Consider the following 14,136-nt stretch of genomic DNA (forward strand, 5'->3'; position numbering starts at 1 on the left):
AAAGTATAATATAGTATTAATATATATTTTTATGGTGGTTTTACGCAGACATTTTTGCCCTCTAAGGACCTCTGAGTAACTTTTTTAAATTGTCGCTCAATTGTTAAATATCTGATCATCATCTTAATAAGATAATTCTAACTTTCACCATGTGCTCATGTAGGAGCGTGAACACAGTCCCCCACTACTATAAATGATGCAGTCGAGATTCCCACATTTGGGGAATTCTCAAAGTTCCGCAGCAGTCTGAGTGCAATGACTGTCAGGTAAGTATGAAGTGAAGAAGATCGATCTTTCACTTGATGGTCCTCATGTGGTTAAATGTGGTTCTGCAACTACATAATTAAATTAAATGTCCGAGAGCACCTGCAACATCAAAACACAATCACTGATGACGATAAAACTTTTATATCGACTAATTAAAATAATCAGTTCAATCATCTGCATCTTTACAGATAAAAATTAAACCCTCAAACTTTTATATCAACTGCAAAATCACCTAAATACTTATGTACCGCTGTATTATCAGTTTTGTAATATGACACATTTCTTTTATCAGACAAATCTCAGAATTTAGTTTTAGTCGTATCTAATCAATATTTAATCATGCCTAATCAATATTTAATCGTCCCTAATCAATATTTAATCATGCCTAATCAATATTTAATCCTCTCAAATCAATATTGAATCATGCCTAATCACTATTTAATCGTGCATAATCAATATTTAATCGTCCTTAATATTTAATCGTCCCTAATCAATATTTAATCATGCCTAATCAATATTTAATCGTCCCTAATCAATATTTAATTATCCTTAATATTTTTTCATGCATAATCAATATTTAATTGTGCCTAATCAATATTTAATATTTCCTAATCAATATTTAATCATCCCTAATCAACTTTTAATTGTGCCTTATCAATATTTAATATTTCCTGATCAATATTTAATCATTTCTAATCAATGTTTAATTATGCCTAATCAATATTGAATCATGCCTAATTAATATTTCCTAATCAATATTTATTATTTCCTAATCAATATTTAATCCTCTCAAATCAATATTGAATCATGCCTAATCACTATTTAATCGTGCATAATCAATATTTAATCGTCCTTAATATTTAATCGTGCCTAATCAATATTTAATATTTCATAATCAATATTTAATTGTGCCTAATCTAAATTTAATATTTACTAATCAATATTTAATTCTCCCTGATCAATATGTAATCATTCCTAATCAAAATGTAATATTTCTTAATCAATATTCAACCATCCCTAATCAATATTTAATCATCTCTAATCAATATTTAATCCCATCAAAAGTCACCTCAACTGTCCTGCTCATGAATATTAATTAGATCATGCTAATGCTGACTGGCAGCCGTCAAATGCTCATGGATTTCTAATGAACATGATCATCTTCACACGCACGTGATGAAACTGCTGAACCGTTTGCACCAGAACTGCCAAAATGAACATCTGCATTAAAAACACAATTCAAACGAGTTTATTTCGATTTATACACACTGACAGAGCTCAACCTTCATAATCGAACTGAAAATAATAACACTTTATTTGATGAAAGGTGCACGACTGTAACATGTCCCATATTTAATAGGAACCGTTTTGCAGGTTTCACAGGCATGTTTGTGAATTGATTCATTTTGTTTATTGTCATTTATTTTGCACAACGTAAAACTTTACATTTCTTCTGCATGTGCGATATGAAGCTTAAGTTCAGAATTGCAGCTGCAGCTCTGTGGGTTTATTGAGGATTAGAAGCACACAAACAAACGGGGCAGCTGTTTTCTTTCGGACTTTCTCTGACTTGCTTTGGCTTTTATTATAGAGTGCATTAATTGAGCTCAATTCCCAACATTCCCAGTGGGAACATGCCATGGAGCTCGTTCTCCAGACACAGGCCATTCGGACATGATAACCAGAGCTGAACTCTGAGCGGAGGCGTGTACAGCAATCTCTAGTCATCATCATCATCATCTGACGAAGAGCCGAGGTGATCCTGGCGGTAACAGTGCGCAAGGTTGCGCAGCTGCTCCAAGGCTTCTGTGAGCTCGCCGAGTCCAGGCCCCTGAGAGAGGAAACTGGGGGCCACGCGCCGCAGGTCCAGCGCAGCACACGCTTTCTGCAGATCCGACAGCAGGAGACCAACAGCTGGACTGGACTGCAGAGACGTCAGGACAGGAACACCAGAGACCGGCTGAACAGCAGCTGATGGAGAAACAGAGGAGTCAAACCGGGAGAGACTCCGAAACACAACAGCTGTTAAAGCACCAGAGGAAGAATCACTCACTGTCAGGAGGTTCAGACTGGTTCTGAAGGAAACCTTGTGGACTCAGAGCTGGACTAAACATCTGTGGGAACGGAGGAGTGAGTTTACTGGGGCTGGACACCAGCTGAACTGCCCTACAGAGAGAGAGAGACATGACACAATCACATAGATCACTTTAATGCAGTAGGGGGCAGTCAGCGCATCTCCATCTGTACACTTAACTCGCCTCATCAATGATGAGAGATTGAGGAACACTGATTCATACTCGGTTTATTGTGGTTTTGTAATTGTGATGAAGAATATCAACTAATGTAAACATGGTCTAGTGACGACACAAGCAGCTCGAGGAGGTGTTGTGCACATTGGGTTACTCACATGGGTGTTGATGGGTAACGTAACCTGACGTATGTTGCCAGGACGTCCTCTCCAGAGCGTTCGGAGTGCAGAGGACTGGACGGCTCTTGCCCCGGGATGAGGGGACTGCCACAGAAAGAAAAATACCACAACATGTTCACAATGGACCTACAATAGCAACATGCCGCTCTCAGTACTACAAAGAGAGCCGTTATCAGTCAAGAATCGGTCGCATGGGACACAACTCACCACACGCCCCATTGAGAGCGAGAACCACTAATCTCCACCACGAGGAGTTTACCCCATGTGACTCTACCCTCCCTAGCAACCGGGACAATTTGGTTGCTAAGGAGACCTGATTGGAGTCACTCGACCCTTGTCAATACTCGCCGAGATACACAGACCCTCTATTACTGTATTTTGTATATTCTTTGATGCAATGTATGAATAAATAAATAAATAAAAACTGGATTAAATAAGCGTTCTCATCGGACATGTGCAGCTGCTTTCATCATGACCGGAGTGTTATGAAAGTCTCTCACCTGACTAAGCTCCGCCCCTCTAACCCTTTCAGAGTCACCGATTGGCTAAAACAGCGTCCGTCACCGAGCTCAGGGCAAGCTGATAGGGGTTTCCACGGCAACACGTCAGCAAAAGCGTCCAGAGCATCTGGGAGACAGCTGCCGTGCATCATGGGAAACGGAACAGACCCGTAAGCTGAAACGACCTGGAAAACGAAATGATCGGCAGTTGTCAAGACAATAACGTCATTGACTTTGATTTCATTTGACTCATGATGAAAGTAAAACGATGACACTGAATATTCACCGGTGAAACTGACCTTCCTTCCGGAGACGGCCAGAGCGTCTGACAGCTGCCACATGGGGACGCGGTTCTGTCTCAGTCTGTACGACGCTGTCATGGTGTCCAACGCCAGAGCTAGCACAGCACTGGAGTGATACCACAGCGACGGCTGAGAGAGGATGGGTGACAGGTGGAGAGAGAACATAAATTACATGAATAACAACCATTGGAGCAATTAAAGTACATGTTGAGTCGCGTCAGCGGGGGGCAGTCAGCGCAGTTTAAGAGTGCTGCCAGAGATCTTATAATACTTAAATCATTTACAGTCAAAGGAAACACACTTACATCACAGTTCATCAGGGGGAAAGTGGTGGGTGGAGGCGGCCGTCTCCCCAGGCCCCCCCTCAGGGTCAAAGGGCAGAAGAAAGAGCTGTGATTGGCCATTTGCACAGTTCCTAAAGCGCAGTTGATCATGCGGTACAACTCCTTTATTGAGCTCTGTGGACGTGAGTAAAACATCTTTAAATAACTTCAAACTGCAGCGTATAGAAATCATGTGCCCTCATAAAGCTCGAAAATAGCCCTTAACAATCTAATCCAATAATGTCTGACACTAGAGCACTAGAAGTTTAATAAAATAGCGAGGAGTGCACAATGTTCACAATAATGTTGATGTTTGTTGCATGTTTATATTTGACGATGTTTATTTCTAGAACAGATGAATCATCTCACCGTGTCTGGATGATTGACAGGAGCCACGCCCCATGTGAGGATGCCGCGACCTCCGTAAGAGTCCTGCAACAACTCTGTGACCTTTGACCCCAAGCCTGAGAAGCCGTCAGCAAGATCACACAACACCTGAAAGCCCTGAAGAGAGAAACAGAGAAACTTCAGTTCAGATCGCCGCGGATATAATATCAATAAAAGAGTTTTTCTAGATTAAACTGCATCATGAAGGCCGTTCTCATGAACGTTCAGATCGCCGTGGATATAATACCTGCAGATAATCACATTCTTCCACAAAGAAATGAAGCCGGTCTTCCAGATCTTCCAACACTGGACCCCGTAAGAGCGTCTCCCCCTGACCGAACGCTTCCAAACGCTCCGATTCACTGAGGAAACACACACACACAGTCAAAGGCGTGAAAACAAACATCAACTAAAAACAAACGTTGGTATTTCCATTAACGAGTTTGAACTCATTTTTCTCAGATGGTTGAACTGGTTTCAGAAAACATCCAATAATGTGAGATTTGATCTCCTCACCCATCATGGTTGTACTGGTTGATGACAGAAATGGTGCGAGGATGGAGGTGGATTCTCAGGAAATCTGACCACACCCTCACACTTCCCTCCAGCCTATAGGATTTCTGTATCCGCTCCAGTCTGCTGTTCACCGTCTCCACGGCAACATTCGCTCCTGCGCTGGTAACTTTAGGAGTAAAAGAAATCAAATTATATTTCATGTTTATTTGTTACGTTGCTAAAACTTCTCAAATAATAAAAGTTACAATGTTTATTATGTTGGCTTGACAAACTTTCAAGCTACAGACACCGAACTCTGCAAAGACATGATAACAACACATAGCTATATTTTAGCAATGCTTAGCTACATGTTCATACTTGTTAGCAATGCCTTGCAACATGATAGCAACACCTAGCTACATGCTAAAACATGCAAACAGTGGATGGCATCATATTAGCAACACCTAGCAAAATGTTATCAATGCCTAGCTACATGCTAAAACGTGCTTACAGTGGATGGCAGCATACAAGAAACACCAAGCAACATGCTAGCAATGCCTAGCTACATGTTAAAATATGTTAGCAATACCTAGTAACATGATAGCAATGCATGTTAAAATATGCTAACAGTGGATGGCAACATATTAGCAACCCCTAGCAACATGCTAACAATGCCCAGCTACATGTTAAAACATGTTAACAATGCCTTGTAACATGATATCAAAGCCTAGCTAAATGCTAGAACGTGCTAACAACAGATGGCAGCATACTAGCAACACCTAGCATCATGAGAGCAATGCCTAGATACATGCTAAATCGTGCTAGCAATGCTTAGCTACATGCTAAAACGTGCTAGCAACACTTAGCTGCATGCTAAAACGTGCTAGCAACACTTAGCTGCATGCTAAACATATATCTATCTAAGATTATCTGTTTGTCTACAGTAGCTGGTTGTTTGTCTTAAGCTGTGTTCACACTGCCAGCGACATCGCGCAAGACCGCGACATCATCCCATTCATTTTCGATGAGAGCACAGCGACTTCCGGCTACACGAGCTGTCGTGGCCGTTGGCGACCAGATGTGGGCGTGTCCAGCGACGCAACAACTTTATCCAAAAGAAGAGCGACTTTTGGGAGCGACAGCCAATACGAGAGAAGATGGTAGAGCTCACGTGATCCTAATATTTTAATAATGATATTAATTGTAAAGAAACAGTGTTGTTCAGACTCTCCATACACACCACTAGCGACCTAACCGCCAGCCACTAGCGACATGCAGCGATAAAGTCGCTGGCAGTGTGAACGCAGCATTAGTGTAATGTCTGTATAAACTAGAACTTTTAAAACAGTTTAAACTTTCAGACAAGGTTGTTACCGCTGCACAAATCAAACACATTTGCTCTTCAAATTCGATCTTTAGGACTCTTCACACGTTTATTAACAAGTGATGAAACCTGATCTAGTCTGTCACTGATCATATTTATGACAATTAATGTTGCATAACTCAACCTCACCTGAGCAGCGCCCCGTCTGAGCAGAAGGCCAAGAGAAATTGGATTCTGCTAGTGAACTTCCTGTCTAGATGAAAGAAACAGAGAATCTTCAGGAAGCGTCTCAGATAATAAAACTCTCAGCAGTCACACTTACATCGAGCATGTCCAGATCTTGTAAGAAAGAGTTTTTGGTGGGCGGGTTTGCTTTATGTGTCATCATCTCTCCTTCCCTAAAAGAGGAAACACAACTTCAGTAGTCGACCTTCGTAAACACACAAACATATTCTGCACATGCAGACACACAAACATGTTTACCAGGTAAAGTTTGTTTCTTCATTGTCTGTGTCGTACAGACTTCCTTCTCGCCTCAATGTTCGAAGACTGCCTGAAGAAACGATAAATATTCAGTAGCGTTCAGATCTGTGCGTTTACTTTATAATGTTTCTTTACTGAATCACACGAACAGAACGACAGTTTGGCAGAATCTGATGCACGTTTTTAAAGAGTGTTTTCTTGTTCTTCACATGATCCCAGAATTATATTGATAATATCTAAAGATGCTGTCTCTGAGGTCAAGGGTCATGACCTTTACCTTTGAGGTCCATGGCGATGAGTCGGGGAGTGTAAGTGACGTGACCGCACAGAGTGAGACCCTCCCTGAACAACACGTCACTCTGCAGCTCACTCGCCAACACATCCGAGTCATAGCACAGAGACGCATCCTACAGACACACAGACAGATTAGATAAACAGACAGACACACAAACATCAGACAGACAGGTTACACAGTCAGACAGAACACAAACATTAGAGAGACAGACAGATTACACAGACAGAACACAAACATCAGACAGACATATTACACAGATAGACAGACAGATTAGACAGACAGACAGAAAGATTACACAGACAGACAGATTAGATAAACAGACAGACACACAAACATCAGACAGACAGATTACACAGACAGAACACGAACATTAGATAAACAGACAGACAGATTAGATAAACAGACAGATTACACAGATAGACAGACATATTACAGACAGATTACTCTCACAGACAGACAGATGGACAGATAGATAGACAGACAGATGGATGGATGGATAAACTACAATTACAGTCAAACGTTATTGTGATTAATTCTGCAGCTATAAATGACCGAGATCACAACGATAAACAATAAAATAATGACGTCATTATTAATACAGTTAAACACATATGATCTTGGTGGCTAACACGTGTTTAACTGTATTAACAATAGTGTTGATTTGGAGGAAACTGGTTCCCATGGTAATCTTTGAAAGGGTGCACATACACAGCAATCTGTACCCACTAATGACACAATAATGACATCGATGATTAAACTGAAGTGATCCGCTAGAAATGAAAGTCACCTGTAAATTCCACCAGTGTGTCCCGATAAAGTTAGAATAATGTCCCAGCTGGAGTGTGACTACCTCCCTACACAGGCCGCTCATGATGCGCTGTGGATTTTAAAACATCTTAAACATTAATGGAGTAAAAACTGAAGGTGTTTGAGAAATACAGAGCAGTTCACACGCCATCAGCGACAGACAAACTTCCGTGTGTGGGCGGCACTTAGAAAGCTCTCGATTGTGATTGGCTGTTACAGCTGACGGAGCGCGATGATTGGTTGCAGAAACGGATAAATTAGGTTGTGCTGTAGTTTGGTTTCAGCGCGCCTGACGCGCACATGTGTCGCGAGCGCTGTGAACAACATTGATAAACACTAGATATTAATTATATATATATATATATATATCTGTATTTAATAGTTTATGTATGTTTTCTGAGACATAAATAATCTAAAATGTATATAAACAATATAAAATAAACTAGCAATTTGTTTTTAAAAATGTACGTGTAAAAAAACAAAACATAAATGTTTTTTATTATATTGACACCCCTAAAAAAAACAAATATGAAAACCATCATAAAGATTTGTGATAAATATATTTATTGATATTGATAAAATATAATATAATATATGTAAAAATAAATATTGTATTATATGTTAATATATAAAATGTTATATAATATATATATATATATATATATATATATATATATATATATATATATATATATATATATATATATATATATATATATATATGAGTATGATATATAAAAATATGTATTTGATAAAACAATATTTATTTCATATTGCTTTGGAATAATTATTAATAATTTAAATAATCTAAGTTATATTTAATACTATTTAAATGCATTACAATTAAAATCATAATGTTTATTAAACCATAAATGTATTTTTTTTTAAATCAACACAATTTTTCAACACAAATCAACATCATTATTTTTTACATGTTTATTTATTTAAATTTGGCAAAATTGTGCAGTTTTTTGCAGCTTAATCTAACAGCTTAATTTGAGTACTTTACTGGAGGCGTCACCAAAAGATGTCACGTGATACTGAAGGCGTCAACGAGAGTGAGTGAGTGAGAGAGAGACAACAAGAGAGAGACAGTGAGTGTGAGAGAGACAGAGAGCACAGAAATTATTTACCTGTTGCCACACCTGTATGTGTTTATGTGTGTTTGTATCTGAGCAGAGACTCTGATCTTGTCTGAGACTCATAATCTGAATAATCAATTGTTCTTCTGTATTACTGCAGCATCAGGTAAGAAACAGTGTGTTTTTACTTTATATATCTGACTTTACAGAGTGTGTTTGACAGGTTTCATGTGAAATGCTTCCTATCGGCCAGTTTATCTGTTTAAACTTGATATTCAAGGTATTCTCAGACACTTTAAAGAGTTTTTAGTGTAATAATGTTTTCCATTACGTGAAATTCTACAGTGAGCCGTGTTGTGTTTGTGTTACGATTGTGTTGTGTTTGTGTTGTGTTTATTTCCCTGTATGCGAGTCAGAGGTCAGAGTTCAGGATGAACAGGTGGAACTGCATTACTCATTGAGCTGTGCTGGTTAATGTCTGTAGTTTCACTTGTGTTCACTGACTGTGTGTTTAAGAGAATGTGTGTTCATTGTGTGGTGTACAAGGACAAACTGACGAATATAAAAGGAATTTCTTCACTGATAAACCCTCAAACTCTTGATAAACTGTATATTGGTTACTTCAGTTTGAAAGGGCATATTGACATTGCCAATCCCAGAACTGCTATCTAGAGAGAAGAAGAGAGACCCACCGAAAACAACACATCGGCCATCGGCCACACTGGCCTCTAATGGTACAATTTATACCATTTAACTACAGCAAATGAGACTCAAAAACCAAAATAAATTCATGTTTTTTAGCAATATTTACTTGGGGTTAGGGTGATTAATCAGGCTGCCCATGTTTTAGGCCTCGTCTACATTAATCCGGATAAATTCACCCACCGTTCACACTGTCGTTTTCAAACATCTTCCAGAAGTTGCTCGTCCACACTAGAACATACAAAAACACTTAAATCCCCTTAATGCACATGCGTCATTTCCATGTTCGGTCTGGATCGCAAGTGTCCTGGAGTTCCACCCCAGACAGTAATTCCGAGTAAACTTCCCGTCACCTTTGAAGGGATGTGAAGATTATACAAAGTGTCATTAATCTTTAACAACGCTATCAAAGTGGATAACAGACACAGCAACGCCACTACAACATGGCCCGCCATCTTTATTGTTTTGTGTTGATGGATCACATGACTGCGTCACATGACATCAAATGGCCTACTTCACCAGTTTCGAATTTCTCAGTTTTCCCTTTCCACACCACAACACGAAAACGGTGTTTCAAAGTGATCCACTTGGTAGAGTTTTCGAAAGCTCAGATTGTGCTCTACAAAAACACCGTCTCAGTGTGGACAGAAGGCCAAAACATAGCGAAAAACATGCGTTTTCAAACGAAAATGTATTTGTGTAAGACCCGGATATAGTTTTGATACTTTTTCTGTGTTCCGGATCACACAGTCGACTACATTGGCTTTCAACGTATGCTCTCGGTCAACGGCAGGCGCATGAGCCAATGATGTGCACAGACAGTCCATGCAGACTGTGTTGATGACGAAAATAACTGTGTGCTCAGCGATCAGCAACCCAGACAACTGAAGTATACTTTGGTACATGGTCTGCACTTATATAGCGCCTTTTTAACCTTAGCGGTAATCAAATCGCTTTACACTGCGTCTCATTCACCCATTCACACACCAATGACGGCAGAGCTGCATGCAAGGCACTAGTCTGCCACTGGGATCTTCTTGGGTTGCTTCGGCATGTGGAGTCGTGTGGGGCGGGAATCGAACCGCCAACCCTGCGATTAGTGGCCGACCCGCTCTACCACCTGAGCCACAGCCGCCGCTGGTTTCTCAGGTCTCATCCACACTAATCCGTGTTTGTTTGAAAATGCATTAGTTTTGCTATGTTTACACCTCACACCTCTCATTTCAAAAGCGATATCCATTACCGCATACTTTGGAAAATGATGATGTTAGGAAACTGTAAACAGAGGTTTCAAACTTAAACTGGTTAGTGTGGTAGAGGCCTCCCTTGTTTAAATATCTCTCTCTCTCTCTCTCTCTCTGTTCAGGACTTTGGCAGTGGAAACATGAAAAATCAACACTTTTATTTAACCTGGGAGTTCAGACGAATATGAACTGTGGGAGTTTAAATGTTCTGTAGTTTCATCCCTAAACCATAGACGTGATTTCTACAGATAGAAGTTTGATACTACAGAACAACAATCCAACTCACAAACCGAACGGAAAGACAAACAAGCAGCGAAATGACCGAGCTCCTCGTCATTAAACCTGAAAGAGTTGATGAGAGGAAACCGCTCACTACCAGCGAGAACTTCCAAGAACTTCAGAGGTCTGATGGAGATCACACAGAACCCAGAACCCTGCAATGGCACGAGGATCGAGGACCAGACCACCGCTCACCTGAAGGACAGACGTCCAGCCAGAAGCAAGTGAGTGGAACGGAGAGTTCCAGAGAGATGGAGAGAGGAGAGCACTGGATGGACACGGAGGAGAAGAAGAGTGATGATGAAAGAGGAGATCAGGACAGTGGAGACGGCTCATTGGCTGATGATGAGGAAGAGGATGATGATGATGATGAAATCGGTTGCGATAGGGTACGTGCGCACTGGATGCCAGAGAAAGCCGGACAGCTCTTCACTCCAAACATAATGATAGTGCAGCCGACCTGCCATCAGCAGGACCTGAATGAAAGCAGTGTGATGAAAGAGGAGATACAGATGCAGAAAGCTCCTCTATACACGCAAAACTTTCACATGAGCCAACCAAAACACTTCCACCCACAGTGGATAGAAGACATTGAAAAACCCAAAGGTAAATCAGGTCAAACCTCATATTTTGTTAGTAGTTGTCTGTCATTGGGCTTCAACTCCGAACATAGCATGTGTAGCTAAACTCCAATTATGTGATCTCAAGATACTACATGGAACAAAATAGCTGAAATTAGCCATTATGGGGCCAAGCACACCAACGGCAACAATGGAAATAATGTTTTTGGATAAAATGACCAACATAGATGGGACTAATATGGCTACCATAGGAACAATGGGTATCATTTGACACCGTAAGCCCCAAAGAATCTAAAGAGACCACCCTTATGCCATGTTTCATAGTTTTGTAAACTGATCCGGTACCCTCAAGGCATGATGGCTATGAAGTATACCTAGTTTCGTTTCAATACAACAAAGCGTTTGACAATATACAGCATCACGACCTTTGTGGCGTGCTCGCCGTAAGATTCATTGAAGCACTGGTCTATCAAAATGCTTTTATTAACTTTTGGGTCATGAGCAAACATAGTTGATGCATGCCAAATTTTGTGTGAATTGTAAGTATGGCCTAGGGGAAATATTTGTAGGGCATTTGGTTTAATAGTTATTCGCATAAACATAAATGCCACTTTGAACTGTTGGTGGCGCTAGAGGGTTTCAGTTAGAGACTCCAAATTTGCCACAAGGAATGTTCAGACCCTGCCCTACAAGTGTGCCAAATTTCACAACTTTTTACCATAGGCTACCGTTCTATGGGCTGCCATAGACTCCCATTCAGAATAAGACTAATATAAACAATAGATGCCAACGCACCTTCAACGCTTTGCCCCTAATAATGGGCCACTCAAACCCTGAATGAACCTTGATTTAATGCACTAGACTTCATGCACTATTTTCATGCCCTGCTCTCCTTTATGTTTATGTTATGTGTATAGATCACGGGGCATCGATCCCATGATCTAGGTGTTGCGAGTGCCATGCTATACCAATCTATCTATGCCAATCTATCCATACCAATCTGATATAACTTCTGGTTAGTTCATGGCACTGGAAATGAAATGTTGAATGCATTAATCTCTCTCTCTCTCTCAGACAGTTGCTGTGGAGAGATTGTAAGAGTGTGTGTGTTTATTACGGCTGCAGCAGTTATTTTCCCGTTACTAACGTGGGGCGGGTACGAGCTCCTGCCCTTTAAAATCCCTCTTCTCGACAGAACCCCCTTCAGGCTGGTCTACACTCTACGCTGTGCGTTTTTCGGCACCATTCCAATAGTGCTGGGTGAGCAAAAATTCACTTTCTCATTGATTCACAAAAACAATAACTGCTTCCAAATGTATGAAAGTGCCCCGTCTTCCACTGCTCAGACAAACAGATGGTAAAGGCTCAAATAAACACATTGCAATTCCCTTCGGTGATGACGGTGTCCTGCATTGGGAATCGTTTTATTTGGGGAGAAGACTTTGATAACGTGTATTCTTTGCATTCTCATGGTTGTGCATCTCTTAATGATTCTGACCATGTTTGTCTGTTTCAGGGGTGTTGGTTCAGGGTGCGTCCCGTCTGAGGTTTGGGACCCTGAAGCCGCTGTTTGTTGGGACGTGGGAGATTCGTCAGGTGGCCGTTCACAGTCACTACGTCAGAGAGTCCCTCCACCTGTACCTGCTGTATTTCATGCAGCTCGCTGTCATGGCGACCTACATCCAACAGGAGATGCTCAAACTGGTGCCGCTCCTCACCATCATCTTTGTGATTGGCCGGTGAGTGCACAAGTCCGTTATGCATCGTCACCAGTGGACGTTTACAAATAAATTCACCTTATTGTGTTAAATTGATGTAAAGTAACATGTTTGGTTGATTTAAAGTTATTCATGAGTTGTTCTTGTTGAAGTTTGTTCTGCTCAGGTTTCATGAATGAAGCTCATTAACACGTTGTATTTTGTTGATCCTCAGACTGATTTACTGGGTGTGCGTTGTTTATGGCAGCAGCGTACGAGCGCTGGGTTTCGGCCTCTCCTTCTTGCCCCTGCTTGCCCTTCTGGGGGCAAACCTTTACTTCATTGGCTCAGTGGGCGGAGCAGAGGTGGTGTTTGATGTGGCCCCTCCCACTACACCCCCACCCCCAAAGCTGAGATGGTGGGGGTGAAACTGAAGAACAACAGAGATCTGAGTTTCATGTTTCGAGTTGTTTGCTTTGCTGTCGTCCACGATGGCGAGACGTTCACATAATAAACAATGAAGTTTGTTCGAGAATCATCTAGAAGGAATTCTCGCCTGCACTGAGAGCGATGATGATCAGTTTAACTCATATTGGGGGAATCTCAGGGAATCTGCCAGCACAAGATCTTCAGAAGTTATTTTACATTGTTATACAGAAAGTAATGAATCTTACAGACATGCTGTTTGTTTACTATTGTTGTTGTTGTCATGCTGTCAATATAATGTTTGAATGTTTGTGAAAAAACAGTTTACTAAATGAAGTTGATCATCAATGTCCAGACTTAATCTATCTTCTAATGAAACTTTATAAACGTCTTTGTGATCACATTTTATTCAAGATCTCTTGATTCGATACAAAACAAACAAAATTCAGTTCACAAGAGAGTCGAGGAAGAATTTATGTAGAGAAATATGATTATTGCAGCTTTTAAAACTATA

At 40.6% G+C, this 14,136-nt stretch overlaps 2 protein-coding genes across 2 annotated transcripts; one reads left to right on the plus strand and one right to left on the minus strand.

The window, feature by feature from the left end:
- Positions 1-1,508: 1,508 nt before the first annotated feature.
- LOC127650728 (protein misato homolog 1-like) lies at positions 1,509-7,773 on the minus strand. Its single transcript, XM_052136330.1, has 14 exons — positions 7,592-7,773; positions 6,787-6,916; positions 6,510-6,579; positions 6,349-6,424; positions 6,216-6,279; positions 4,724-4,889; positions 4,455-4,569; positions 4,190-4,324; positions 3,803-3,955; positions 3,495-3,626; positions 3,196-3,380; positions 2,675-2,779; positions 2,321-2,433; positions 1,509-2,238 (listed from the first exon to the last, which is right to left on the minus strand). The coding sequence occupies exons 1-14, from the start codon at positions 7,673-7,675 to the stop codon at positions 1,988-1,990; spliced, it is 1,779 nt and encodes a 592-aa protein (XP_051992290.1). The 5' UTR covers positions 7,676-7,773; the 3' UTR covers positions 1,509-1,987.
- Positions 7,774-8,717: 944 nt separating this feature from the next.
- LOC127650578 (transmembrane protein 79-like) lies at positions 8,718-13,628 on the plus strand. The gene is made up of 5 exons (XM_052136079.1): positions 8,718-8,859; positions 10,762-11,524; positions 12,574-12,759; positions 13,016-13,238; positions 13,432-13,628. Exons 2-5 carry the CDS (start codon positions 10,957-10,959, stop codon positions 13,622-13,624), a joined length of 1,170 nt encoding a protein of 389 aa, XP_051992039.1. The 5' UTR covers positions 8,718-8,859; positions 10,762-10,956; the 3' UTR covers positions 13,625-13,628.
- The last annotated feature ends 508 nt before the right edge of the window (positions 13,629-14,136 follow it).

Source organism: Xyrauchen texanus, chromosome 10, assembly GCF_025860055.1.
Source record: "Xyrauchen texanus isolate HMW12.3.18 chromosome 10, RBS_HiC_50CHRs, whole genome shotgun sequence".
Classification (NCBI taxonomy): domain Eukaryota; kingdom Metazoa; phylum Chordata; class Actinopteri; order Cypriniformes; family Catostomidae; genus Xyrauchen; species Xyrauchen texanus.